General features: G+C 41.3%; 3 protein-coding genes across 14 annotated transcripts; 2 read left to right on the top strand and 1 right to left on the bottom strand.

Annotated features, from left to right (window-relative positions):
- Window positions 1-260: 260 nt before the first annotated feature.
- Window positions 261-11702, top strand: apba2a (amyloid beta (A4) precursor protein-binding, family A, member 2a). Of its 5 annotated transcripts, none has more exons than XR_013131049.1 (14): window positions 261-390; window positions 502-665; window positions 2113-3582; window positions 3738-3812; window positions 3929-3968; window positions 4274-4452; window positions 5564-5650; window positions 5846-6031; window positions 7747-7926; window positions 8128-8340; window positions 8546-8665; window positions 8778-8918; window positions 9031-10939; window positions 11115-11702. XR_013131049.1 is itself a non-coding variant. In XM_077007248.1 (14 exons), the coding sequence occupies exons 4-14, from the start codon at window positions 2155-2157 to the stop codon at window positions 9100-9102; spliced, it is 2721 nt and encodes a 906-aa protein (XP_076863363.1). In that variant the 5' UTR covers window positions 261-390; window positions 502-665; window positions 1940-2022; window positions 2113-2154; the 3' UTR covers window positions 9103-11702. The 5 variants fall into 5 exon arrangements, 4 of the variants coding, with proteins under 4 accessions (XP_076863363.1, XP_076863366.1, XP_076863362.1 ...); XM_077007248.1 differs by adding an exon at window positions 1940-2022 and having other exon boundaries at window positions 9031-11702; XM_077007251.1 differs by having other exon boundaries at window positions 4307-4452; window positions 9031-11702.
- duox2 (dual oxidase 2) lies at window positions 10749-14359 on the bottom strand. 5 transcript variants are annotated; one of them, XM_077007252.1, is made up of 8 exons: window positions 13450-14359; window positions 12896-13068; window positions 12666-12723; window positions 12234-12368; window positions 11830-12037; window positions 11510-11724; window positions 11007-11285; window positions 10749-10926 (listed from the first exon to the last, which is right to left on the bottom strand). In XM_077007252.1, exons 1-7 carry the CDS (start codon window positions 13580-13582, stop codon window positions 11032-11034), a joined length of 1176 nt encoding a protein of 391 aa, XP_076863367.1. In that variant the 5' UTR covers window positions 13583-14359; the 3' UTR covers window positions 10749-10926; window positions 11007-11031. The 5 variants fall into 5 exon arrangements, with proteins under 5 accessions (XP_076863367.1, XP_076863370.1, XP_076863371.1 ...); XM_077007255.1 differs by having other exon boundaries at window positions 12896-13127; window positions 13450-13574; XM_077007256.1 differs by having other exon boundaries at window positions 12896-13119; window positions 13450-13493.
- Window positions 12934-27126, top strand: duox (dual oxidase). 4 transcript variants are annotated; one of them, XM_077007245.1, is made up of 34 exons: window positions 12935-13665; window positions 13913-14056; window positions 14175-14252; window positions 14333-14497; window positions 15119-15306; window positions 15437-15638; window positions 16892-17058; window positions 17317-17377; window positions 17880-17976; window positions 18326-18416; window positions 18544-18646; window positions 18756-18928; window positions 19051-19223; window positions 19342-19460; window positions 19633-19773; window positions 19932-20045; window positions 20140-20342; window positions 20539-20724; window positions 20923-21148; window positions 21281-21374; window positions 21567-21742; window positions 22240-22315; window positions 22405-22482; window positions 22926-23104; window positions 23305-23535; window positions 24035-24134; window positions 24501-24550; window positions 24659-24786; window positions 24897-25050; window positions 25278-25510; window positions 25659-25817; window positions 25977-26132; window positions 26421-26549; window positions 26855-27126. In XM_077007245.1, the coding sequence occupies exons 2-34, from the start codon at window positions 13999-14001 to the stop codon at window positions 26975-26977; spliced, it is 4611 nt and encodes a 1536-aa protein (XP_076863360.1). In that variant the 5' UTR covers window positions 12935-13665; window positions 13913-13998; the 3' UTR covers window positions 26978-27126. The 4 variants fall into 4 exon arrangements, with proteins under 4 accessions (XP_076863359.1, XP_076863358.1, XP_076863360.1 ...); XM_077007244.1 differs by having other exon boundaries at window positions 12934-13665; window positions 13946-14056; window positions 24501-24786; XM_077007243.1 differs by having other exon boundaries at window positions 12934-13665; window positions 24501-24786.

Here is a 27126-nt window from a genome sequence, read left to right as displayed (position 1 = left end):
TTAATTGTTCTTTATTGTTAAAATACAGTAAAAAGTTAATATAAGTAATTATATTAATTTAATTGCTTAACACTTATAAACACTAAACATGGGTGAATTCACAATGTACACAATAACGTTTGGAGATAAGGCCCCCTCATTTGCTTATTTATTTCTGGATCTGGACAGCAGTTAGAAACTAATGACGCTATTGATGATTTAACTGCGTCGATAACTTTTATTTTGACTCTAGACACCTGTTCCGGATTTCTATACTGGCGATCAGTTTAATGCTGCTAGCTTCATGCAACTCGGCTGCGGTCCCCGCGCTTATTGCTGCAATGTAGCGATTGGAGGTGATGGTGCTCAAACATCAAACGATCTACTTCTGCTAAGTGCATGCTGTCTAAGGTAAGAAACAGATTAAACTCGTTGTAAATGTAATTATATGAAATGACAGTGAGACTAAGGGTGCATTATTCGCTTGCGTAAACAGGTTTTTTAAACCTCTGTCTCTTTAAGATGCGCTGTTGAAGCTCCGTCCCGGGATGCTGAGGCTGCGTGTGCATCCCAGTGAGGTGCATCCTCGCTCCTGTATCTCTGCCACAATCACAATGTTCGCACATACCTAAACACCGGCGAGCCTCACAGAACGGCGGGCATTTTACACCACCGAGTCTACCGTGGTAAGGACGAATATTCGGCTGAGTTATAGGGAAACCGCAGTAGGAGCTGTAATTGTGGCAGTGAAGTCCCGTTATAAGAGACACTGCGATCAGTGTGGGATGAACGGAAATTACGCGCGCATTTAAGAGAAGAGAAACTGGGGCCGATTGCGGCAAAAGCGAAATGTGGGGATAATATCAGTAATGGCTAGTGACGCATTTCTAAAGTATCCTAAGGGCGAATATTTGGAAATAAGCACGTGTGCACCCTTGTAGCTATGTAATTAGATCTACTCTTTCTGACTATACATGTTAATCTGTTAAATGCCAACGAGTGCTCCCGACCATTCTCCTTGTAGTTGCAGAAGATGTTTGGAATAATTTAACTATCATTACAATAGAATTATACAGTACATTTATTTTCAAAGAAATTAACTTCCATGGACATTTTTGCAACCTTACATTTGAGATGTTTCATTTGGAAATGCTGATTTGTGTGTGTGTGTGTGTGTGTGTGTGTGTGTGTGTGTGTGTGTGTGTGTGTGTGTGTGTGTGTGTGTGTGTGTTTGTGCGTGCATTCGTGTGTTTGTGTGTCAAAGTGTGTTTTTAAATAGGGAAGAGGTATTTACAATAGCGACTGACACAATGGATATTACAGTAGCTAAATGGTGCCTTTTGACAGTTGATGCAGCCAGCTGATATCATGTTAAGTTAGACATTATGAAATTAACACATAATGAAACTTTTGTATTTCAAATACGTCCTTGGTTACATTTACATTCACATCATGCAGCTGGTTCTCATGTCCAGAGAATGTTACAAACGTACTTCGTTGTCTCCATAGAAGTGTCGTATTCTAGTACGTTAGGTCTGAAAAGTACCATTTGGATGTTCACTGTCAGAATGTGCATGCTACTATTTTACATTTTCCTAAATTAATTATAATATTTTTCTTTACAAATTATGTAGTTAGCATAATAATTATAATGAAAAGTTATTAAAAACATACATACATTTCAGAATTTATTAGTATTTCATAGGGCCCCATTTTTTGCTTTGTACAATATCTGATATCCAAGCATAATTTCACGGTATTCCAAAGAGTATCTTGTGATGTTACTGACTGCTGGGTTTTTTGGGTAAACATTCTGTGGTGAGCCACTATTGACTCATGCAGGAAAACAGTGCATCTCATCAGAAGAGCGAAATCACTGTAGTTCACAGAAACCATTTCTTATGACTCTTTGTAGTTGTGTAGATTGTATATATATGTGTAATGATATTCATTCCATTAGATGAATCAGAAAGGTACCAAAAAGTTGAAGGTGCAAAGATAAGTCACTTGATCATCACTTAATAACACACCAATGAATATCAGGTACTGTTCATCTCTGACATTTATAAGTGTTACTGGCCTGACATTGTAGTAATTCATTCTGTAATTCACGTTACGTGCTTTGTTTTACAGCACTGAATAAATCCCACGTGCGTGGGCTTACTGAAGTCAGTTATGGCTCTGAGACGAGGCCAGGCATTCGGGGCTAGTGTGACAGAGCCCAGCACTGCACCTGACAACTCACCTGTACGACTGCAGAGCAGGAAACACTCCAGAGACAGACTGGGTCCTGAAAAACCTCCCAGCAGCACAGCAGAGAGCCAGTCAAGTACACACATCCCAGCCAGCGATGGTTCTGTGTCAGGGGACGACTCCGTCTGTGGCGATAGCCCTGTTCAGCCTGTCAGCATGGAGGAAGACTCGCTGTCTGAATATGATAATGTCGGATCAGAGGAGGAAGAGGAGCAGGACCATGAGGAAGATGAGGAGCTGCGTACTGATGCCGATGGGATGACCTACTATGTTCATTGTTGCCCTGAGGATGAGAGTTACATGGAAGGGATGGACTGTCATGAGGGCACTGATAGCAGTGATGGACCTAGCACTTCCAGAGACCCAAACGGTGGACGGAAGCCAGTGGGAGCGTGGGCTCAATCTGAGGGTTTTTATGAAGTACTACACCAAGACAAGGAACAGGTGATCTACAAACACCCTGAACCTATCACTGAAGCTACCTTCATCCAGGCCCCGATGGCTGAGGATGAAGAAGACGAAGAAGAGGCAGAGGAGATAGAAGACGATGATTATGAGGAAGAAGACGATGAGGAAGATGAAGAAGACGATGAACATTATTTTGTTTACGAGGGAGAGAAGGCAGAAGAAGATCAAGATGAAATTTTCCCTAAAAGCCATTATGATTTCCCCCAGGACAGTAGAAACCCTCTTCAGGACTCAAGTTACGGTCAAGCAGATAGTGGAGAGGGGAGAGATATTCCCAAGAGACAAAACACAAGCATCCTAGAAAGCAGTAGAGATAACACCAAGACATTATTGAGTGGCCAGAGGGAGGGAAGAGTTGATTATGAAAGTAGCACTGAAATGGACAGTGATGATAGGAACAGAAACCGCCAAGGAGGAACCGAAAATGCAGACTCTGAGAACAGAGCAGACTTTATGAAGACAGTCTCATCCATAGACAATGGAGCAGAAGATGTAGACGGGCATTTGCATGAAGATAGTGACCGTCCTAAGGATGTTATAGGCAGAAGAGAGCGGCATGGTCCCAATAATGACAAAGCCAGGGGACATGGACAAAAGGACACTGAAAATGAAGTGGACCAGATTGTAAGTGGAGTAAGGGTGAAACTAAAAGTAGGGCCTGAGACCACTGAGATGGATGGTGCCGTAGTTGACCAGTCATGTGCTGACACAGGCGCTCCACACAGTTCCAGCGCTACGTCACTTACATCACACAGCAGAGAAAATGGAGTCGGAGCACAAAACGCAGCTTTGCAGGCTCCAAACACACAAACGCCAACAAAATTTCAGCAAGATCTGACCACATCAACTAAAGAAGACGGACTGAGATCCACTCAAGGGCAGGTAAAATTTCATGAATTTGTGTGTACACAAAGGTGTCCAGATACTTTCATATAAATTCCTTCTTAGTAAAATTGATATTTAAGAGACAGCTTTAGAATGAACAGCTTAAATTAACGTCATGTCATATCTGCTCAATCGTGTCTCACACGACTCAGTGCAGCCCACAGAACAACAGGGTGAGCTCTCAGTCTGTACCCAACACCACAGCTAGCTACCACAGCCCCTCTCAGGTGAGAAACTAGCCATGCTAGTTATCCTCAACAGCCAAGGCCTTCCTTCATTCAGCCATGGTACAAAATCTAAAGTCTGGACATCCACAAGCTAAATCATGTTCTTTATCTTTTAGCAAGGGAACAGAAATCCCTCTTTCCCAAGCTTTGTGGATGGTAAGCTTTTACTAGTCTCCTTTCAGAGATTGTTGAACATTTTTGAAAGTTAAAAAAAAATATATATATATGAGTAAATAAATTATTATTATTATAACTAAATTTCATAATTGTTTACCTTATCCTTGTAACTCTCCAAGAAGCTGTGTAAATTAAATTTATAGTTATTAACGTTTTACGTTAACTTCTCAATCTATTGGTGAAAAAATAAGTCATATATAAATCTAAAACTACTGATAGATAAAAAACAAACAAAAAGATTGTACTGAGGAGAGCTCTCATTTGTCTTTGTTCTTGTGGCCAAGGCCTGTATTCAGGTCGTTGTGTCTCTCATTCAGTCCCAGGTCCATGTGAACCAGAGGACCTCATTGATGGGATCATCTTCGCTGCTAACTATCTCGGCTCCACCCAGCTCCTGTCTGACAGAAACCCATCGAAGACTGTGCGCATGATGCAAGCTCAGGAGGCAGTGGACCGAGTTAAGGTACTACAGAAGACTGAGTTAAGGTACAACACAGGAGGACAGAATTAAGGTCCTGCAGAGGAAGATCGAGCTAAGGTCCTCCAGAGGAGGACAGAGATAGTGTACTACAGAGAAGGACAGAGTTAAGGTTGTACAGAGAAGGACAGAGTTAAGGTACTACAGAGGAGGAAAAATTGAAATGTGAAAAATAAGGGGAGGGGGGGTGTGAGGGCTGTATCAGTTTCTAGTTTTGTTTACTGGCTGGTCTTTTGCTTACTTGTTAAACATTAAATGAAATAAACATGACTGACTCACCTGTCCATACTGTATGTACAGAAGCCGAGAAATTACTTTATTTTTTCTGTGCTTTTATCTCAAGATTACAACTTATTTTCATCAGCAACAAAAGTTCAACAAAAGTTGTTTTTTGAGAGCACAACATTGTGAATTCTGGATGTTTTTTAGATTATGTCTCTCACAGTGGACACGCACCTAAGAGGAACATTTCAGACCCCTCCGTGATTTATAAGTGGGAGAAATTGCAGGGTGTTCAAATACTTATTTTCTTCACTACATATGCTCATGGGGAACAGAAATGAAAGCAATGTTATTTTCTCTGTTTGCTTGCACATCCATTACTTAGACTTTATAATCACTCACTATGTTATGGTAATTTATGGAGCTTGTCAAAGTATGACCTCAATGACAGAAGTGATTGAGATTTACTGAAAAGCTCTACACAGTGGCATAACCTACATCAGGTCTATTTTTCCTCAAAGCACTGGGGAAAGTCTGACATTTGCAAATATTTCAAAGAGTAGGGTTCCACCCCTGACTTAAAATGTTTTTTTTTATAGTTTCTTAGTGTAGGTTAAATAAAACTATTTGATATTTTGAAATAACAAGAATAAGGTTGTGACCTTGAAAAAATTACTTTTATTTTGAGATCACAAGAAAAATAAGCTGTAACCTTCAGATAACAGTACAGAAAAAAGAATAAACTTGTGGCTTTTCTGCACTTCAGTAGTAATGTTTACGCTCATGGCTGTTTTGTTGTTTGTTGTTGTTTTCTTTTCAAAATGCCTACTTAGTCCACTAGATGTCGCTATAACACTTCTGTTCTATGTCTTAGTGTCTCGATGGAGAGACCCAGGGCCTGACTGAGGTTGATCTCTTCATTTCAACAAAAGCCATCAAAGTGCTCAATGCTGACACACAGGTTGACAGAGTTCACTATTAGAAATGATCAATATTATTAAGAAAATGTTGCAGTATGCTCACCATTTTTACTGAAATCACAATACATCACAGTACATACACAAAACAAGGATGTTCAAAGTAGCGATTAGCCAAAATTAACCAGTTCACTCTTGAAAGCAGCACGTTGGTTAATCCTGGAACTTTGTGGATGTAGGAGACGATGATGGACAACGCTCTTCGCACCATCTCCTACATCGCAGATATTGGGAGCGTGGTGGTCCTGATGGCCCGCAGACGTATGCCCCACTCCACCTCACTGGACTGTACGGAGACGGGCCACGGTGCTGCTGAGGCCAGGAGACAGTACCGCATGGTCTGTTATGTCTTTGAGTCTGAGGATGTAAGTTAAAACTGCAGCCTTATTCTAAATAAGTGCTTATGTAAAAAAAAAACTCAGCATAGCAAGTGTTACTGCAAAATAAATATTCATATAAACCTAGAAGGTGCTAGGTTCAATAAAAACAGTAAATCTACATGACAAGCTATAGCCAAAGAGTCTCTCAACTCATTTTGGCTTGAGCCTTCATTAAGGAAAGTTCATTTACGCTTGGTAAATGTATGGGGAAGTTTTGGTTTATGTTTGCCGTTTCTTTTTTAATTGAGTGTTATTTGTTAGCTTCTCATGTATTGTTGAAGTTATGTTTTCTACATACGCTATGAATCTCTGTGAAACTTAATCAAGTTACAGTGATGTGAAAACAAGGCTTCCTCATTAAGCCCAAATCACCACCCCTCCACCACCGTGCTTAACTGTGCTTGATGTGCAAACTTTGGGGTTTTGCCAAACCTGGCACTATGAAGTAGACCAAACATCACCACTTTAGTCTTGTCTGTCCAAAAGACATTGTTCCAGAAATCTTGTAGTTAATTTTTATTTTTAAGAAACAGGCTTGTCCTGGCAGTGGTTCCAAACAAGCCATACTTGTCCAGTCTTGTTCAGTCATGAACCTGAACATTTAACACAGGGTCCTATAGACTCTGAGATGCAGCTCTTGGTTTTTGGGAGTTTTTTTGGCACCTTGGGGTGGGACGTCCAATCCCGATTACCAGAACTTTGGCTTCTATACAGGTGGTCACACTTGCTGACGATGGATTAATCAAGAGTGTTTGATGATCAGAACCTGGCTGTCCCTTGACATTTTAATTCCTATGGAAGGAGTAAGGGTGTACAGTACTTATATTGTACACACCGCTCGTGCATTTTGCCCTAGTTTTTGTTAAATAAATAATGACATGGTGTAATTTGTCATGTGGTGTTGTTTATCAGAGGTTGTATTAGCCATAGAGCCATAGAATTCAAAGAGGGTGTTCTTTGTTTTTCATATGACTGTACGTGATGAATTATGTGTTATTTATAGCACCTGTGCTGAGGTTGAGTTGTGACTCTCCTTCATGAAGGTTCATGCTGAATTGTGCTGAGACACTTTGTCCATAGCCAGCACTAAAAGAAGGTTTTATAGTTTAATGAAGACTGCAAAGGAGATTTACTGTTTTGTGGTGCTTATGAATATTAGATATAGCTATAATTGACAGTGAGACTGGATTGTTTGTAATTGGTTGTATAGGTTGACCTAGCTTATTGTTCTTTTTCCATCATATGTCTCTGAACACAATTCCAAATGTTAAAAGCAGAGGTGTCAATTCCAGGTTCAGAAAGTAAAAGTCCTCACCAGGATTTTGCTCAGGCTTCCTGGATTGTGTTGATTCCACTAATTTTACCTGGATTGCACTAATTAGAAAATCTAGCAAGCTCGAGCAAAATCCTGGTGAGGACTTTTACTTTCTGAACCTGGAATTGACACCACTGGTTAAAAGGACACATGGGCTTAAGATGTAAGGCCACAAAGCCCTAATGTATTTCTCATCTTATATAATTAAAACACTTCCATTATTTTTTACATGTCTGACCTCAGGGACAGTGACTGTGGAAAATGTTTTTGCAGTTGCTCATGACTGTTTCTCCATGTTCTGACCTCAGACCTGCACTCTGTCTGACTCCGTCACGGTGAGCAGGCTCTTCAGTGCTGAACACACCCTCTCCTCTCCCCTCTTCAGGCTCAACTCATTGCACAGTCCATTGGTCAGGCGTTTAGCATGGCCTACCAAGAATTCCTGCGAGCAAATGGGATCAATCCGAAGGACCTCAGCCAGAAAGACTACAGTGACATTCTTAACACACCAGAGATGTATAACGATGACCTTATTCACTTTTCAAACTCTGAAAACTGTAAGGAGGTATGGGATGTCAGACAGCATTATCTTTGTTTTTTCAGTCATTTAAAAACTCTGCATCCTGAAAAGCACACGAGTTAAAGCATTTCATGCGTATATACTCATCCATAGCTCTGTTCTCTCTTCACATCATCTGGGTGTCACTCTTCCTACCCTCCCCGTGTGTTCCTACCTCCCTGACCTTGGCATGTCGTCTGTCTGTAGCTGCACCTGGAGAAGCAGAAAGGAGAAATTCTGGGTGTCGTCATAGTGGAGTCTGGCTGGGGCTCCATCCTGCCCACCGTCATCTTGGCCTGCATGCTAAACAGTGGACCAGCTGCCCGCTCGGGAAAGCTCAGCGTGGGAGATCAGGTCATGGCTGTCAACGACACCAGTCTGGTGGGATTGCCTCTGGCCACATGCCAAAGCATCATCAAGGTCTTTATTATTGTCTCTGAATGCATTACCTCATGCCTTATACACGTTCTTATCACAGTACTTTTGTCAGGACTGGAATATCACAGAAATTCTGCATACACTTTTGTGGGTGAGGTACAGTGTAAAGTATGCGTGTCTCTCTCTCTCTCTCTCTCTCTCTCTCTCTCTCTCTCTGTGTGTGTGTGTGTGTGTGTGTGTGTCTCAGGGTCTGAAAAGTCAGGTACAGGTAAAGCTGAGTGTGGTGAGCTGCCCTCCCGTCACCACTGTACTGATCAAAAGGCCGGACCTGCAATACCAGCTGGGCTTCAGCGTACAGAACGGCATAGTGAGTGTGCTTTAATCCAAGGAGATTAAAGATTAAAGATTACAGAGGTGTGTGAGAAGTGTGTGGCGTGGTTCATTATCTTGCATCTGTTGACGAACCCATGTCCTCACAGATCTGTAGTCTGATGCGGGGCGGGATAGCGGAGCGTGGAGGAGTGCGTGTGGGCCATCGAATCATTGAGATAAACGGACAGAGTGTGGTCGCCATGGCACATGAGAAAATCGTTCATGCCCTGTCTGTGTCTGTTGGAGAGGTAAGGACGCGTTTCGGGAGGACGTTAGCAAGCGTATGAGGAATTGGGCGGAGCTTGTCAACTGTGTTGCCTCACATTGTGACTCACAGCCCTACCTTTGCTGTTGTGACAGATTCATATGAAAACTATGCCAGCTGTGATGTTCAGACTGCTGACTGGACAAGAGACCCCGGTGTACATCTGACGGCTGCTGTTCCTGAGGCTCTGCGGTGCTCCGTCCGGGTTGTGTAACCACACTTTTCTTCCCTAGACTTATGTACAGGTTGTGTTTGTATTCACCCAGTCCTTTAAACCGAGTAACCTTGATGTGTGTCTTACAAATACATGTACAGATAGTTTACCAGTTCAGCAGCACTCCACAAAATTGAGGAAACTGACATCAAACATCATTTCTTCTTCAGGCTTTTCAGCACATATGCAGAATGTATGCTTCTTCAAAGAAAATAACACTTAGTGAGGCTAGTTAGTCATTCTCATAGTGTGACCAGGGCCATGGAGAACAGGTAGGTGGAGTGTTTCATTTGGCACAAAGTACAAAAGACCCAAAATAAAAGAGACTTTGCTGGATCAGAAACGAAGGGAGCTGAGTGATAATTGGAGACAGAAGTAACAGCAGTCTCCTGGTTCTCTGTGTTCTCTGGTTTGGTCTTCTCTCCTCAAGCTGATGCACTCAGTTCTCTACATGGCAAGTAGTGCATGATCTCAATCTGTGTTCCATTAAGCTGGGCTGAATCTCGCAATACACAACGACCAGCTTCTGCAGCTTATCACACAGCTACACCCGTGCGGGGTCTACATTCTCAGCCCCACTAGGCTCACATCTCCACCAATGCAGGATCTACCTTCTCAACCCCACTAGGCTCACATCTCCACCCACGCAGGATCTACCTTCTCAACTCCACTAGGCTCACATCTCCACCCACGCAGGATCTACCTTCTCAACCCCACTAGGCTCACATCTCCACCCATGCAGGATCTACCTTCTCAACCCCACTAGGCTCACAGCTCCACCCGTGCAGGATCTACCTTCTCAACCCCACTAGGCTCACAGCTCCACCCATGCAGGATCTACCTTCTCAACCCCACTAGGCTCACAGCTCCACCCGTGCAGGATCTACCTTCTCAACCCCACTAGGCTCACAGCTCCACCCATGCTCTCACATAATTAGTACTGTTATTATCATTATGTTTTTAGCAAATAGTGCAGATACTGATATTTATTTTTTAATGATGTATATAGTATTCTTTGTTAGGCTGTATATTGTCAGCTGCTTTATAATGATGAAGGCTAGATATCTATGCAGGTTCGTCAGCTATGGTAAAGAGGTCAAAATATTCACTCATAACTTCATGTCATTTTAGTCATTTGAGTGAGATATGCTAAATTCCAAAGATAACAATGCCACATTATGATTAGAATACATAATGGGGTTATTTGGTGACAAAAGTACTCTGGCCAAGTAAAATACATGTCCCTTGTATTCAGATGAGTAATTTTTCCACCACTTTCAGTGTAAAATCTGGTTTTACATACTTTTCACCAACTATAGATGCGGTTGCAGACCATTTTACTCCAGGATTCAAATTTTTTACTAAATGGAGGTAGAAAAATCTAGAAATATCAGGTAACTTTTTGTCAGTTTACTTTTATGTAGAAACTATCGGCTACTGTGACAAATGACTATTTTTTGAAACAGAGCAATAGATGGTGAGTGCACCATTGGCATTGTATGTGCGGTTGAAATGCATGAGGTTTGTGTATTTTCTTTTGTACAGTTCACATTATTGTACACAGTACACATCACATATATTTTTTATTTATTTATTTATTTTACTTATGTGCATGTATTTACAGTATTTACACATAAATGAATGTGCAGACAGGGCAGAAAAAATGTTTACAGTTGTATTTACATCAACCCCCAGCAAAATGTCATTCTGAGAGATGTGTCGTATTCAAGTCCTGAAAATGATGGTCTTGTGTGAAACAGATGGATTCTCAAAGTTTCTGTGGAGAAAAAGTAAAAATGCAATCATTTACATTCAGCAATATTGTGCAAGTGTGTATTAACTGACATTAGGAATTACCAGCATATTTTCTCTTCGTTAATTATTAATGAGAGTGATTGGTGGCGGAGCTGAGGCGTACAGTTGACGTGAAGCTCTGCTGTCGCTCTTTGCTCACTCCTTTCACAGTCAAAGCGTCCAAACTCACTCCTTCCAAGAAGCTGGTGTTGAGGTATCCCTCTCCAGAGTAAACATCGTCATCAGCACTGTCCAGACCTACACTGAACGCTTCCTTCATCTTCTCTGGGATCAAAATGTCTAGTAGAATCACTGCTATACCAATCACTGCACATAGCAAACCTGCAAACAACGTTTGACGTCACCATAGGCCAATAATGCTTTACAGTGCCAGTACATTACCTGCATGTGATGATGTGATGCCCGTTAGCATGAACAAATCAGCTATGAGCAGATCTTAGTTTAATTTTATTTTATTAGTTATGATGTACAGTTTCATCCATGAATCACATACCAAAGAGGAGGCTTAATGCAAACCTTTAATCTGCATAATCCAGGGTACTCACCGGTAGCTAGAGCTAGCCAAAAGGAACTGCTGAAATCAGTCTCAAAGGACTCTGCTCCTACAGCAAAGCGGCACTGTGGAAGGCTGTATATCGTAGAGAAGGAAGCCATGGAGAAGAAGATGAAAGCAGCCGTGACGGCCATCATGCACCCAGCGTAGTGGATGACGGGCATTGAGAAGAGGACGTTGGCCACCAGCCAGCAGCAAAAAGCCGTCCTAGGGGAAAGAGGGAGACAGGCGCCATTCTTTCCTCTACTTTGTTTGCATCTGTTGAATAGGACTGCATAGTAAAGGCATCTGTGAGTAAGCGGTGTGTCTTACCACAGGGTGGCTGAGGCGTATCTGCCCGAGTAGCGGTATTGGTAGATAAGGCCACAGGGGTTGTTGAAGGTGAACTTCTCAGCAATGTACAGTATGGGGTTGGGAAGACCCTTTTTCAGGGCCTTGGAATATTCCCCATCAATGTTACTGTTCCATGCAAACATTTCATTGTAGTCTATGGTCTCATTGAACTGCACCACTGGGTCTCCTATGTGGACAAAATTAAATTGTCTCAACTAACACATTAAGCCTGCTCTAACTTAGACATTTGTCTACATTTGTGTGCACATTATAATTTGTCACTAAGAAAATAATATGTACATTATTACTTAAAATAGCCAATTCTGATTGGTTAAAGAAAAGGTGAAGGTTCAGGTGAAGTTGTGGCCCCCCGGGCGACTGACCTTTGAGTGTGACGTTAATTCCAAACAGGCCCACATGTAGTCCCAGTTCAGCGTTCACCACAACGTTGCTGAAGGACTTGTATGTGATATTGGCCTTCAAACTTGCCTCAGCCCAATCACTAGTGAAGTTCAGAGCTTTAACAGAAAAGAAAGACTGGTATAATTAACCTATTCACATGACATTATGGAATATAATTTCCATTTTAAAGCAGGATTTACATTACAGGTTAACATTAGGGTGCAATCGTTTTTTCTGTATGTTATTTCTTGTGAATAACAATAGCTAATATTTTTTTATTGAAGACCTATCATTTAAATTATACAAACTTTTTAAAGGGCAAAACTGGATGAACGGACAAAAGAAATTCCATTCATACTATAAGGCTATCATTTGGTAAGTACTCTATAGAAAAAGATTATAAAAATACTCACCAACTAAAACCACTCCTATAAATAAACTAGTGAGTATCCTAAACGTCCAGAGAATTCGCTGAAAGAATTTGTTTACAATTACTAACAATCAATACACCGTAAAATACTTTAATGAACGAATCATTAGTTAAAAGTACAAAACACACTGTGAATATACAGAGAATTGTTATTTTGTAGAATGCAGAAAACAGTTGGGTGATGTTGAGAGGCTCTTTTTCGAGCGCACGTACCGATCTACCACGTATTCCTGGCAGAATAAGAAGAAAGCTGACAGTGAGCACCAAGAAGACCAAGATGACAGTAAGGAGGCTGGTGCTGAAGATGAAGGAGCTCCTTTGTTGCGGGTAGAAGGGGTAAACGTTATCGTAGAAAGTCATCTTCCCTCCAAATCCAACAGTTAAAGCTGAAAGCAGACCGCTACTATGAAGACAGTACTGGCCAGGTGTTCAGTTACCTGCAGATCTCAAGATAAGAACCCATGTCCTGCTTAAAACGACCGGAGACCGTAGCTGGGCTTGATTATTACAAGTATTTTTTAAAAGGTTTTATATTGATGCATTTATTTGTTGTCTGTATGGTCCAAACAGGTAACGCTGCTATAATATCTGCTCACTGTTAATTGGTCTATTATAATGATAATTATGTAGGCCTAATTACGATCTTGTAATCTGAAACTGCTTCCTCCCATCTTACCTACACATACTTATTTAAAGGAGTAAAATGCTATATTGTTAAACTGTTTAAAGAAATATCTCATTCGTTCGATGTACAAAATATTTCCTACCTGTAAAAGCAAGAAAAAAGGCGACGTGGATGAAGAAACTGCAGGGTAATCGTAGTCCAAGGGGAAGTCTCTGTGTACGACGGAGCACATCTTTTATATCCTCACACTTCCTAAAATGAGTGTGGATTTGCATTGACTGGGATGTGGGAGAGGAGAGGTGTGGACCAGTATGCCCAGTCCTGCTGTGTCCGCCACTGAGACGTGTCGTGTGTTAAGGTAAGACGTCTTTACTCCTCTTGTCTCTCGCCCTTTGATCTCACTGAACTTTCTTCTGTTTTACTTTAGCGCTGAACATCTCCATTAAATCTGCGCAAACTAGGTTTTTATTAACCTATACCACGTTCCTCTTAATTCATCCTAAAAATGTTTTGTAATGAATAGTAATTAAATGTATTTAACGTGTTTCCGCGTGTACGGCAGCACGTGTGAATTAACGGCTGTAACTATGTTGGTGTTTTTGCAGTGACCACGGCTCGTGTTTCTGTGACTTTTCTAGTGTTGTTGAGATATTTGACTCCGGCTGGTGGAGAGTTTGTGTTGGTCTCAAGAATGCAGTTACACACCAGTACACGGTGGAGTCTGATCGCACTGTCTCTTACCTACACATGTGAGGATACCAGCCACACATCATGTGAAATACACAAAACAACGTTATTAAGATGTGATAAAACAGTAAGATCCTAAAGCATTAAAATAACACAGGAGATGTTCTTTTTCTTAAACAGATTCCGTCATCACTTTTGAAGTTCAGAGATTTGACGGCTGGTATAATAACCTAGCCCACCACAGTCGTGGCACCACAGGTAAACACCAGGATCATTTTATTGCAGTTCAGATCTAGTCACCCACCGAATGAGATGAATGAACCTCCACACCCGAACAGGTGCGCCTCTCCTGCGCTTGCTACCTGCACGGTACTCAGATGGAGCTTACCAAGCCCTCCAGGAACCGCATCTGCCAAACCCTCGTCGCATCAGTAACGCTGCCACGAGGGGCAAGTCAGGCTTGCTTTCGTATCGGAACCAGACAATTCTTTCCTTGTTTTTTGGTGAGTGCCACTTTAAAATGAATATAAACTCTTATTATACGACAGCCACAATATTACCAACCAAAACAGCTAAGAGGGAATTTCTCCAGAATGTGGATAACAGTAGCTTATGTGAAGATCCTCATGAAAGTTAAGAGGGACGTCCTTATAATGTTTAATGGCCTTGAGAAAATGACAATTTTAAGAACTGTATCTTTCTGAACTTTTCAGGACGTTCTGATACAAAAGAAACATTCTAGAAACGTTCTATAGAAAGCTCTGTAAAAACTATTGAATTATAACGAAATAAATTAATATTTATATTCATATTTCTATCGAACATTTATGGAACGTTCATGAAATATAAAATTGTTAGCTTGTTATGGTGGCCTACAAATCAGCACCTTTTAGAAAAGAAAGTGGCTTTAGAAAGTCCATTAACTTATATTTCACCCAATGTGAATAGATTAGCCTGGTTCGAATTTTTTACTGCTTATATTAATAAAGTGTATAATAATTATTATTTTTATTACTCTTATTACTATTGTTGTTAAATAGCAGAGTCTGTTTATAAAATGTTGATCACTCTCTCATTGTGACAACTTCACTAACATGGACTGTTACCGTGCACGTTACCATTAGGTTACCACGTAGTGTTAGAGGTTGTGGACACCCGACGACCCGGTTGCCCTCCAGAGTTCATGCACATCCCAGTTCCACCAGATGACCCAATCTTTGGGAACAGCTCCACAGAACAAGTCCTGCTTCCTTTCCAGCGTGCAGAGTGGCTCCATGAAACCGGACAGAGTCCAAACAACCCCCGAACACAGGCAATACTGCATATTCTACTGTGTATATTGTTGTATTTGGATTAGTAACAAATGGGCTTTGTTACTGGTTATCCAGGGGCTTTTGTATCCTAATAACGATTATCTGAAATGCAACCTAAACTTGTTATAGGTGAACCAAGTGACAGCTTGGATCGATGGAAGCTCAATATATGGATCTTCCAGCTCTTGGTGTGATGAACTGAGAACTTTCCAAAGAGGGCTTCTGTCTTCGGGCTCTGACAAGGACTTGCCCAAGAAAAGTGGCAGCAGCTATTTCATGTGGAGCCCACCAGACCCCTCCACTGGACAGACTGGGTCAGAGGGGTTCTACGGTAAAATGGACTATTGTAGACATTAGTTAAACATGTTTTACTTCAGGGACTGCATGTTTTATGTAACATTGCACACCTGAAATTAATGCTCCATAGTCCATTATGCATTAGCCCAGATTTATTAGTATTTAGAATGAAGCAAAAATTCATCTTCTTGAAACCTATGGTCAATTAGCATGTGGTTACATAATTACAAAATTATATAATTGCTACGTATCGGAATTTGGCAAAGCACGACGTTGAAACGGAAACACGCGGCTACTACGTAAAACACTAACAATGAGTACGACGCGAACAGGGGCGTGACAGACAGAAGTGAAACCAAGGAAACCAGGAAAGAAGACGGGACTAGGGCAGGGAAAACACCGACAGAGAATGACAGCTGGTAGCGGGGGCGGAGCGAGACGAGACAACAATGGGCCCCAGTATGTAATTAATTATCTGTGCAGTTTATTATCAGTGCTTTTTGATAGCTATAGTGTACTGGTATTTTATCCAGTGCTGGTTCCTGCTTTGCTCTCTGTGTTGTTGGGATAGGCTCTGACCCCATGACCTTGAGCTGGTTTAAGTGACTTGGTAGATGAATGAATGAATGAAGTGCTATTTACATTTACATTTACGGCATTTAGCGGATGCTCTTATCCAGAGCGACTTACAAAAGTGCTTTGCATCTGATCACAATTTAAATAGTCACCAGGGTATTGCAAATGTGTAGACGTTTGGGTTGGGAATGACCTCATTCAGTCAACAAAGCAGATTCAGTCTTCATTATGTCCTGGGGTTTGTTGTCCACTCGGTCTTTTATGTTTGTCTGATCTTGCTTAATCCTACAGACAGTGACTGTCTTGTTGTTGTTCATTTAAATGTCATCCATCATTTATACCACAAAGGCTGTGGTCTAAAGTTCTATAAAGTATGTGCATGAAACAAGACCACTGAACTCTGTCTACATAGCTAAAGACTGTGACAGCTGTCAGAAGCAAACATTCACTGTCCTATGAGGACATTTGGCATTCGTGCAATTTTGTCTTGGTTAGTGTTGTGTGCTCCAGTTGTGAGAGTTATAATACATCTGTGATACATTAAAAGAAGTTCTAACTTTGATTTGCATATGAACAGTCTGTAATGTAAAAAAAAAAAAAGGTTTTTTCAAACTGTTGTGATGACAAACTAGGAACTTTATAAAATAAATGAAACAGCTGTGAGGTAGTTCAACGTTCAGCGTGCGTGCTGATGTTGTTTTGTCTTCACAGAGTTTGGGAATGCCTGGGCCAATGAGAACATCTTCACAGTAGCTGAGGGGATTATTTGGTTTCGGTACCATAATTACCTCGCCTCTCGACTGTACGAGGAACACCCGTCGTGGTCAGACGAGGAGCTTTTTCAAAATGCCAGGAAGAGGGTTATTGCCACATTTCAGGTAGAGAGAAAAGTCCTCTGTTATTTAAAAACCACACAGAGCAGATAGAGGTGCCAATTTGGTAGAGAATCTCCACCTGGACAGTTGCCTCATACATTTTCTGCAACAGAGTTTAAGATTTGCTTCAACTCCACACAAATATTTTCTGAGGCAGGACTAAATAAGTATTGCTGATTATGTATGCTTTATGTAGGCTTTTTTATTTTTATATATTTATGATTTATATGTACATAAAACACTTTTTACATCTGATTTCAGAATATTGCATTCTATGAGTGGCTACCTGCATATCTAGGAGCTTCAGTGCCTCCATATCCAGGTGAGAGTTTGTTTGTGTGTGTGTGTGTGTGTGTGTGTGTGTGTGTGTGTGTGGTCACTTGGCATGCTCTAGTTACCTGTGGTTTAGTGATATACCACTCGAGGCTCTATTTAATGGGCTCAGTGGGCTTCGTCTACGTCAGTGCAGGTTAACACAGGCCAAGGATCTCATTTCTGCTGATTGAGCTGTTTTGCCTAGATTACTCTACCTGCAGGGTTAGAACATGAAAATGATACATCTCATACATCGTCTCAGATATTTGACTTAATTGTTGCTTTATTTGAAATTAAAATGCTTACAGTGGCAGAGTCTTTGCAAAAAAAATGTGTGCATGCATGAATGCAAAATAGTCTATATAATAATGTGTTTTATATGCTGTTGTCTGAGCAGTTTTTGTAAAATAATGTAACCCTTCTTAATTCACAGCTAATATATTTTTTGGTTTCCAAATATTTCTACTAATATATATTGGTTTCCAACTATTTCTGATCATCATCCCCAGGTTATCAGCAATATCTGGATCCAGGGATCTCTGCAGAATTCCATGTTGCAGCTGTCAGGTTTGGGTTGACTCTAGTGCCCCCTGGTGTCTATATGAGGTAAATGTTTATAATCGTACATGTAAAACAGCTCATTTATTCATTTATCAAAGTGAAAAAAAACATTCCATACATGCAAATAACATGCATACACATTTTATGTTTAATATAATATACAATGAAATATGTAACATTTTAAGACTGTTCTTAATGTTATTTGCAATGACTTGCAACATTTTAAAACAAATTTTTGTAAGGAGGAAATTATTATGCAATAAATAAACTCCCTTCAAGTTTACACAAACGGTTTTTTATCATTTTGCTGCATTACTTTCACTCATGAAGTAATGCTGTTATTGCATACAGTCATTTGCAGGAATAAACCCAGAATGATTGTGACTCGTTTCAGAAACAGAACTTGTCACTACAGGAGTGTGGTGAACTCAGATGGAAGTACGTCTCCAGCAGTACGCTTGTGCAATAGTTTCTGGAACAGAAATGTGAGTCAAGATATTGACATTCTGAAATAATTTGATGTGGGAGTTACAATAATCTGGATTTCACAAGTATTTAGAAGAGAATGACTAGGAAGCATTTAAAGTGTATGAACATCATTTCTTGCCCTAGAACCCAAATCTTAAATTTGGCCAGGACGTGGATGATCTGATCATGGGCATGGCTTCTCAAGTCGCAGAAAGAGAGGACAACATAATTGTTGAGGATTTAAGAGGTCATTAATGCTTTCCTGTTGCTCTAGGAATGCTCTGTTCTTGTATATCTATACTTTTTAATATGTAGTCCAACTCACAGACTCTTTATTTTTCCCCCTGCCTGTTTAGACTACATGTATGGCCCATTGCAGTTCTCACGCTCTGATGCAGTCGCTTTGACCATCCAGAGAGGGCGAGACTTTGGTCTGCCCAGCTATAACCAGGTCAGGGAAGCTCTTGACATGCCACCAGTCCAGGCCTGGGGAGAGATAAATCCCAAACTAAACCAGACAAACCCCCAGGTAACGCCTGTAAATAAAGCAGCTAAAGCCATATCGTCATGTAAAGAAAAGGACATTCAGCCATGGAAAAGTCTGTATTTTCTCTCTGGCACCTATACTGTAATTTCTGTTTGTTGCTCCAGCTGTTTGAGAAGTTGTCTGAGCTGTATGGCGACATCTCCAGCCTGGAGCTGTTTGTGGGGTCTCTGCTGGAGTCAGGCGAGGTACCAGGCCCTGTGACCTCTGCCATTATCCTGGACCAGTTTGAACGCATCAGGAATGCCGACCGCTTCTGGTTTGAAAATAAGCTCAATGGGTAACACATTGCCATAATATTGCCATATATATATATATTGCATACATAAATAATGTTAATATAATAGAATTATAGAATACAATATTATAAAAAATGCATGGGTTTTGTGCCATCATAGTTTATTCACAGAAGAGGAGATCCAAGCTATCCGCAACACCTCATATCATGACATCATTCTCTCTGTCACAAGTGCCGAAAGCGGAGATGTTCAAAAGAATTTGTTCTTCTGGTTAAACGGTATAGTGAGTTCCAAAACGTACATGCAGTCTGGTTCTGGTCTATTTATATCCCTGATTCATGGATATATCAACTGTTAATAAATGTAATCATACTCAAAGTTGCTCCATGAAGATATCTTCATGAAGTAAAAGCTATATTAACTCGAATGTTGCTTCTTTTTCAACAACAGGAGACCCCTGCCCCCAGCCTCGTCCAGTCACAGACTCTGTTCTTCAGCCTTGCACTAAAGCATCTTCTATGAGCTACTTTGACATGAGCAGCAAAGTCGGTTATGGAATTTCAGTGATTGTCCTTTTCATATTTCCCTTGGGTTAGTGTGACTACATGTTTATTGTTAGTTTCATTAAGGAACAAAGTGTTTTGGGGTTTTTTTTTTATCGGGTGATGTGTATCACCTTTACACACATCACTTAAATATTCAAAAATAGCATTTAAAGGACATTCTCTTTCTGTCTGAAACTTCTGCAGTAAGTTTCCTCGCAGCCTGGGCAGTGGCCTACATCCGAGCAGCCAGGTACAGGAGGTTCCTGAGAAAGACCAGAGGGCCTACCAAAGACAAAGAACCCGCTTGTGGAACCACAGGTCCTTTGAACTTTCCAAATTGTCAGCGGTTGTTATTGTATTATTGAAGGTGTCACAGGAGGTTTTAATCTTTATGTGCACTTTATTTGCATAGCCTGCGAGTGGCAGGGTGAATCAGGCCTTCCACGACAGGTGAGCCTAGTGGTTGATGAGAAGAAAAGACTCCAGATTTATGGTGAAAATGGATCTCTGTTGCGGTGTCATAAATTGGGCACCCAGGACCACCTGGAGATTCTGCTGTCCAATGATCGACAGAGGCGCGCCCTACTTTTGAAAATTCCCAAAGAATATGATCTGGTAAGAAAAATATATTTTATATATTAAAACATAATGTTTTGGATTGTTATAGTACAAGTATAGTGCATTTAGATTCAACATCACAGGGAATTCATTTCGTATAAGACAATTCATTCACCTTAAATATTGAAAAGGCAGTTATTTCTTTATATGCTGTGGATCACATTTTTTAAAAGTGACTACCCTATGCGTTCAGGTGTTGTTTTTTGAGGACGATGTTCAGAGGTCAGAGTTTTTGAGAAATCTACGGTGTGACCGGGAGGAAGTGACAAAAAGCTTAAGGGTGACAGAGCTGAGTGAGAGGGACCTGCTGAGTGAGGCGGTCACCAAGGAACAGCGAGACCAGATAGTGGAGACCTTCTTCAGGCACGCATTTGCAAAGGCATGAATTGTTAAATTACATATTCTATAATCATCTAAAATCACCTCATTTCTGTTGTGTAGTGTCACATTAGACCACCTGACACGTACCAATCTCATAACCCTGTCGTTTTTTTATGCCTCTCTGGCAGGTTGTGCAATTAATAACAGGGTCAGCAATCAGACTTTTTGATGTCTTAAACTTCTTCTTTGACCACAGATCCTAGATATTGATAGAAGTGACGCTGGAGACCTGAGCTGTGTGTCCTCCAAGAGAACCAGAGAAGCTCTCCAGTGTGAGCTCACAGGAGCTGAGTTTGCTGATGCTTTGGGACTGAGACCTGACTCACATTTTGTGGAGTCCATGTTTTCTTTGGCAGACAAGGATGGCAATGGATACCTCTCCTTTCAAGAGTTTATTGATGTTGTCATCATCTTCATGAAAGGTTCAAATATGTAGTTCTTGTATAATACTTAAATTACAACAACAGAAGAATTGTAGTCAGAACCCACTGGAGCCACGATCTTTTGTTTCTGAATAATAACTCTGCCTATTTGTTGTGGGTCTCAATGTTCAGGAACCCCAGAGGAGAAGTCCAAGCTGCTGTTCTCCATGCATGACATTAGAGAAGATGGCTTCCTGTCCAAGCAAGAGTTTTGTTCTTTACTCAGGTTTATAACTTTTTCAGTCATTTAGACCCAATTAATGAGCAATATCAGGATATTGCATGTCATGGTAAGATGTTCTTGGAATTAGGAAAATTTAAACAGGATGTCTCTGGAATTGGGTTAAACATCTGAAAGATAAGACAGATGATGTGTAGCTCAAAGTTGATTCTAAACGTTCTTTTATGATGATCTCAGGTCTTTCTTGGAGATCTCCAGTAATATATTGTCTAAAAGCCAGGCCGACGATGCTATAGAAGCTATGCTTCAGGCTGCAGGCTTTGATAATAAAGATCACATCACATGGGAAGACTTTCATCGGTTACTGCAAGACTATGAGAATGTTCTCCAGTTTGCCCAACTTAACATCAAAGGTGAGATGGCGTGTTATTTGCCTTTTACCCACTCTTTTTGTGAAGCGCTCATTCCCTATCAGAACAGCAGACAGAATCCCAAATATACACACAAATAATCAGATGGTCTCCAAACCATTTGTTTCGTGTCAAGTTCATTTTATGCACTTTTACACTTTTGAAGATATTACTTGTAGTCTTTGTCCTCGCCATCAGGAAAATCACATTTTCTAATTTGGTAGGACATTATTCTACTGCGACAGATTTTTAAAGCAGCATTATTAATTAGCAGAGTGCATTTGGAAACATCCAACTGTGTGATGAATCTGTGTAAACCAGTCAGCTGGGGAGTCACCATAATTTTTTACCACCTGGAATGTAGCCAAACACTCAATCTCATTTCTGGCATTAGAATTATTCCTGCAGCATACAGAAGCTTTAATGGGTGTAATACTGGAAGATCTCAGTTTATGATGTGCTATTTACATTAACTCTTGTGATTGTGTTGCATACCGCAGGACTGGAGACACACAGCAAGAACAGGCGGAACCTACAGCATCGCGTTTCTTTTATTAACATAGGGGAAAAAACTGAGTAAGTGTTTTAGGAGTCCTCAAACTCCCAAACCCCTAAACTGTGCCTTATCTGTGGAACTAAATCAGGGCTGGTGCTCCCATTCACAGTTCCACAGCTGAGAAGGACGGAGACTTTGTGTACAGCTGCCCTGGAGATGAGGGTCAGGAACTTCGCCAAAGAAAAAAGTGAGGTCTAACTTGTGCGGCGTACATGGCTGCTGTGATGTAATTTAAGACATATAAATGTACAGGCCGTCATCCAACAGACCAAAGACATCAAGGTTATTAATGATTCCAAGTGTGTTGGATATAGCAGCATTCGGATGTGTTGCATGTCCAGATGTCCATGTGTGATTATCATACATGTCATCATCCATAAGGCATAAGGACTGACCTAAGCTTGCGTGATCCCTGTTATTTGCAGATTACTATTCTGTGACGCCATGTGTGTTCAAGCTCTTGATGTAAGCAGATGACATGGTGTCTGCCAAATTTCACTATGAATTAGATCATGTTTAAAAACCAGGCATATAGCCTATTGCTGGAATACCACAAGAGTGGTACGTGGCCATGCATGTAGTAAATTTATAATCACATGAGAAGACACTCATACTCGTTGTTATTTTCAGGTTGGGGCTATGCAGTCCCAAGGTGTACGTGAAGCCCCAGAGGAATCGTTATATCAGGAGCCCTGTGCAACAGAAGATCCAGGAGTTTAAACGCTTTGTAGAAAACTATCGCCGCCATATTGTGTGCCTTGTTATCATCTACGGCATCACAGCTGGTCTGGCCCTGGAAAGATGCTACTGTGAGTGTTTTATCCACCACATTTGGTTTTAAGGCTTTATGTACCTAATTTGACGTAGCTTATTGTCTTTCTCTTTGCTCTTCACGAGTTCAGTGAGCCTTTTTTACATTGCACTAATTATACAATTAACTTGTGTCTACTAATCAAACTGGCTTTAAGGATAAGACTTTGTGCATCAAAAAAAAACTCTTTGTGTGTAGTTTATGGTTTACAGGCGGATTCTTCAGGAATCCCAGAAACCTCCATCGTAGGAATCATAGTGTCCCGAGGTTCTGCTGCTGCCATCTCCTTCCTGTTCCCCTACATGCTCCTCACAGTCTGTCGCAACCTGATAACCATGTGCAGGGAGACCTTCCTCAACAGATACGTTCCCTTCGACTCGGCCATAGACCTCCATCGTCTCATGGCAATGACGGCCATCGTCCTCACAGGTCCGTAAAATTGTGACTAAACTGTTCGTTAAGTTGGAAGCTGCCCTTGTATGCAGATACGAAAGCAAGGTTGTCCCTTTTTCTTATGACGCTCCAGGTTTTCTCAGAGAATCGTGTGCTGCGTGGATCCCACTGGATATTGCTAAGCACACTTTGGCATTGGGTTGCCATGACACGTCATATTTTATGTACGGATAGGTTTCAGATTACCATGGGAGTGTCCACGCAGATGTACACAAAGCTCATAAAGCGTGTTTAAAAATAAAATTACTGCTACACTGAGACTGCCGCAGACATGCTTGTTCGGGGGAACATCATCGTTGTGGTTACACTGCAACTAGAACCTGATCTTACGCACAAGGCTTCAAAGTGTTTACACCTGCAGTAGCGAATATGTTGCAATTCATAATTTTGCTGCATCACTGTGTATGTCTGTATTTTCTTGTGATTCTTCATCTTTCTTTGACCTTAGTGTAACCTCTGCCCTCTCTACCTACAGTTGTTCACAGTTTGGGACATGTGGTCAATATCTACATCTTCTGTGTCAGTGACCTCAGCATCCTGGCTTGCTTGTTTCCCAAAGTGTTTTCCAATAACGGGTAATTTGTCAATACAGCTGATTAAATAACCATATAAGAGTCTTATAACTTTAATCCTTTATTGCTAGAAAGAGCCTTGTCTCATATGTGTATGACTGTGGGGCAGTCATGGCCTGGTGGTTAGGGAACTGGTCTTGTGACCGGAGGGTCGCCCTTGAGCAAGGCACCTAACCCCAACTGCTCCCCGGGCGCCGGGCTAGGGCTGCCCACCGCTCTGGGCACGTGTGATCCACAGCCCCCTAGTAATCACTAGTGTGTGTGTTCTAACTGCACAGATGGGTAAAAAGTGGAGGACAAATTTCGATTGTGGTGAAAAATCACAATTGACAAAATATGGCACATTTAATCATTTATTTGCAATTATAGGTCAGAGCTACCAGCGAAATGGACTTTCTGGTTTTTTCAAACAGTGCCAGGTAGGAAGCTAATAACTTCTTCAGTATATGTGCTGGTTAAATATTGTAGAGTAACTTTTTGGTATTTGCAGGGTTTACAGATGTGTGTGCGACTCTTCTCTCTCACAGGCCTCACAGGGATCATTCTGCTCTTCATCTTAGCCTTCATGTATGTCTTTGCCTCACAGTACTTCAGGAGAATCAGTTTCAGAGGGTTCTGGATCACACATTACCTCTATGTACTCATCTATGCCCTGGTGAGAATAAACCACTAAGCACATAAGATTTAGGTAACACGTTTAGGTGGCAAAACAGTGGCGGGATCGTTAGCTAATCATGCTTCCTCCTCCCTTCTCATCCCTTGCAGACAATGATCCATGGCAGCTTTGCCCTCCTCCAGGAACCACGTTTCCACATCTACCTGATCCCTCCAGCCCTCCTCTTCCTCCTGGACAAGCTCATCAGCCTCAGCAGGAAGAAGGTGGAGATTCCTGTGCTGAAGGCTGAGCTGCTGCCCTCAGGTACACGGTGCGCCGCAGGTCTCTGTACCTGAGACGTCTGTTTCCTCCTTAAATCTTAGCGTGGCATCGATACAAATGATCTAGTTTAGCTCACGGTCTTCGCATACATGCTTGTTATTTGTCATCTCCATCACCTACAGATGTGATGTCGGTGTCAGTAACTTTACAAGCTCTTTACAACGATCAATATCTCTCCCATAAGTGCAGTCTGCTTCGCCCCTAAACAGGAGTGACCTACCTGGAGTTTAAGCGACCCCAGGGCTTTACCTACCGTTCAGGGCAGTGGGTACGGGTGGCCTGCCTGGAACTGGGCACAGACGAGTACCACCCTTTCACTTTGACCTCAGCGCCCAACGAGGAGAACCTGAGCCTGCACATTCGTGCTGTGGGACCGTGGACCAGCAAGCTGAGGGAGATCTACAACCCAGACAGACTGCATGAGCTGGGGGCCTACTCTAAAGTAACGACAGAGCCTCCAAAATAATCATTCTCATTTTATCATCTAGCTGATTTTTTTTGTGTTTCACACTAGAATACTCCAGCTCTGCCATCAGTTCCTCCTTGTTTTGCTTGGCTTACTCTTGTTAAATGTTTTTTTATCTCCTCAGCTATATCTGGATGGGCCCTTTGGAGAAGGCCACCAGGAGTGGAAGGACTTTGAGGTGTCTGTTCTGGTGGGAGGGGGCATTGGGGTGACTCCATTTGCTTCGATATTGAAGGATCTGGTGTTCAAGACTTCAGTAAAATTCAAAGTCCAGTGTAAAAAGGTAATATTCTGCCATTTAAACATTTAATTATAAATATTCAGGACAATAAAACACAGTAATGTGATTTTCAAAATCTATTTAACATGACCTATATGATGTTATATAGAGGACAAAATAGATATTATTAGAAATCTGTTGTTGTTTCTATTATACCTTCAGGTGTACTTTATCTGGGTCACACGGACCCAGCGTCAGTTTGAGTGGGTGTCTGATATCATAAGGGAAGTTGAAGAGATGGATGCTCAGGAGCTTGTGTCTGTTCACATCTATATCACTCAGCTGGCAGAGAAGTTTGATCTGCGGACCACCATGCTAGTAAGGCCATCAGTCCTTTTTTTACTACAAACTGACCCTCTCCTATTATCAGTTGCAGCTTCATATTATAGCAGTTAAGATTATCTGGCATATTCCATGAGTGTCATGTTGGAAAATCAAATGAGAGCCTGACTGTGCTATCCTGACTCGGTAAAGACACCAACTGAGTCCAACTGAAACAAAAAACTTGGGCTCTTAATTTCACACATTGTAATACACTGCAACTGAAAAACGAAAGGCAGTGTGTTGTTTGGAACTTTATAGCTGTTTTGATTCCCGTCTCCTCAGTATGTGTGTGAGCGCCACTTCCAGAAAGTGTGGAACAGAAGTCTTTTCACTGGTCTGCGTTCAGTCACACACTTTGGTCGCCCGCCTTTGTTGGCTTTCTTCAGCTCACTGCAAGAAGTTCATCCTGAGGTCTCAGCACTACCTCCTACATCACAACCATCACCACTACCTCATACATTACAACCATCACCACTACCTCATACATTACAACCATCACCACTACCTCCTACATTACAACCATCACCACTACCTCCTACATCACAACCATCACCACTACCTCATACATTACAACCAATTGCCAAATCTCTTTATCTCATAATGTGTCAACTTTTCGCTTTAATATTTTCTGAAACTTCTCTTGAGCGTAGCTCTCGTCATTGCATTAGGGAAGTTCCCTTCACCAGCTAACTCCTTTATGTCATTCTTTTCCTAAGGTGGGAAAGATAGGTGTCTTCAGCTGTGGTCCTCCTGGCCTGACAAAGAACGTAGAGAAAGCCTGCCAGCAGATGAACAAACGTGATCAAGCACACTTCATCCACCATTTTGAGAATTTCTAGTCATTGTTTTTTTCAAAATACATGAAGGAATTTATTATAAATTTGTTTGTCACTGTTAAGAGACTCTTAAATGTATATGTCTGTTCGTGGTAGCATTAAGAATACCTGTCTACATCTTGCTCACTTGTAAATAAAGATATGCAAGGATA

Source organism: Brachyhypopomus gauderio, chromosome 5, assembly GCF_052324685.1.
Source record: "Brachyhypopomus gauderio isolate BG-103 chromosome 5, BGAUD_0.2, whole genome shotgun sequence".
In the NCBI taxonomy this organism is placed as follows: domain Eukaryota; kingdom Metazoa; phylum Chordata; class Actinopteri; order Gymnotiformes; family Hypopomidae; genus Brachyhypopomus; species Brachyhypopomus gauderio.
Note: the sequence above shows the minus strand (reverse complement) of the source record. Positions and strands in the feature narration are given on the sequence as shown.

Bases quoted from the DNA above. Each gene is read 5' to 3' on its own strand.
- apba2a (XM_077007247.1), top strand. From the start codon at position 2,155: ATGGCTCTGAGACGAGGCCAGGCATTCGGGGCTAGTGTGACAGAGCCC. The intron at 4,453-5,563 runs GTACTACAGAAG...TCTATGTCTTAG, and splicing joins AGGCAGTGGACCGAGTTAAG to TGTCTCGATGGAGAGACCCA. The intron at 8,666-8,777 runs GTGAGTGTGCTT...ATGTCCTCACAG, and splicing joins TCAGCGTACAGAACGGCATA to ATCTGTAGTCTGATGCGGGG.
- duox2 (XM_077007252.1), bottom strand. From the start codon at position 13,582: ATGCAAATCCACACTCATTTTAGGAAGTGTGAGGATATAAAAGATGTG. The intron at 12,369-12,665 runs GTGAGTATTTTT...TTTCTGTTAAAG, and splicing joins TATAGGAGTGGTTTTAGTTG to CTCTGAACTTCACTAGTGAT. The intron at 11,725-11,829 runs GTAAGACACACC...TCTTTCCCCTAG, and splicing joins TACGCCTCAGCCACCCTGTG to GACGGCTTTTTGCTGCTGGC.
- duox (XM_077007244.1), top strand. From the start codon at position 13,999: ATGCAGTTACACACCAGTACACGGTGGAGTCTGATCGCACTGTCTCTT. The intron at 15,307-15,436 runs GCAATACTGCAT...AACTTGTTATAG, and splicing joins CAAACAACCCCCGAACACAG to GTGAACCAAGTGACAGCTTG. The intron at 19,224-19,341 runs GTAACACATTGC...GTGCCATCATAG, and splicing joins TTTGAAAATAAGCTCAATGG to TTTATTCACAGAAGAGGAGA.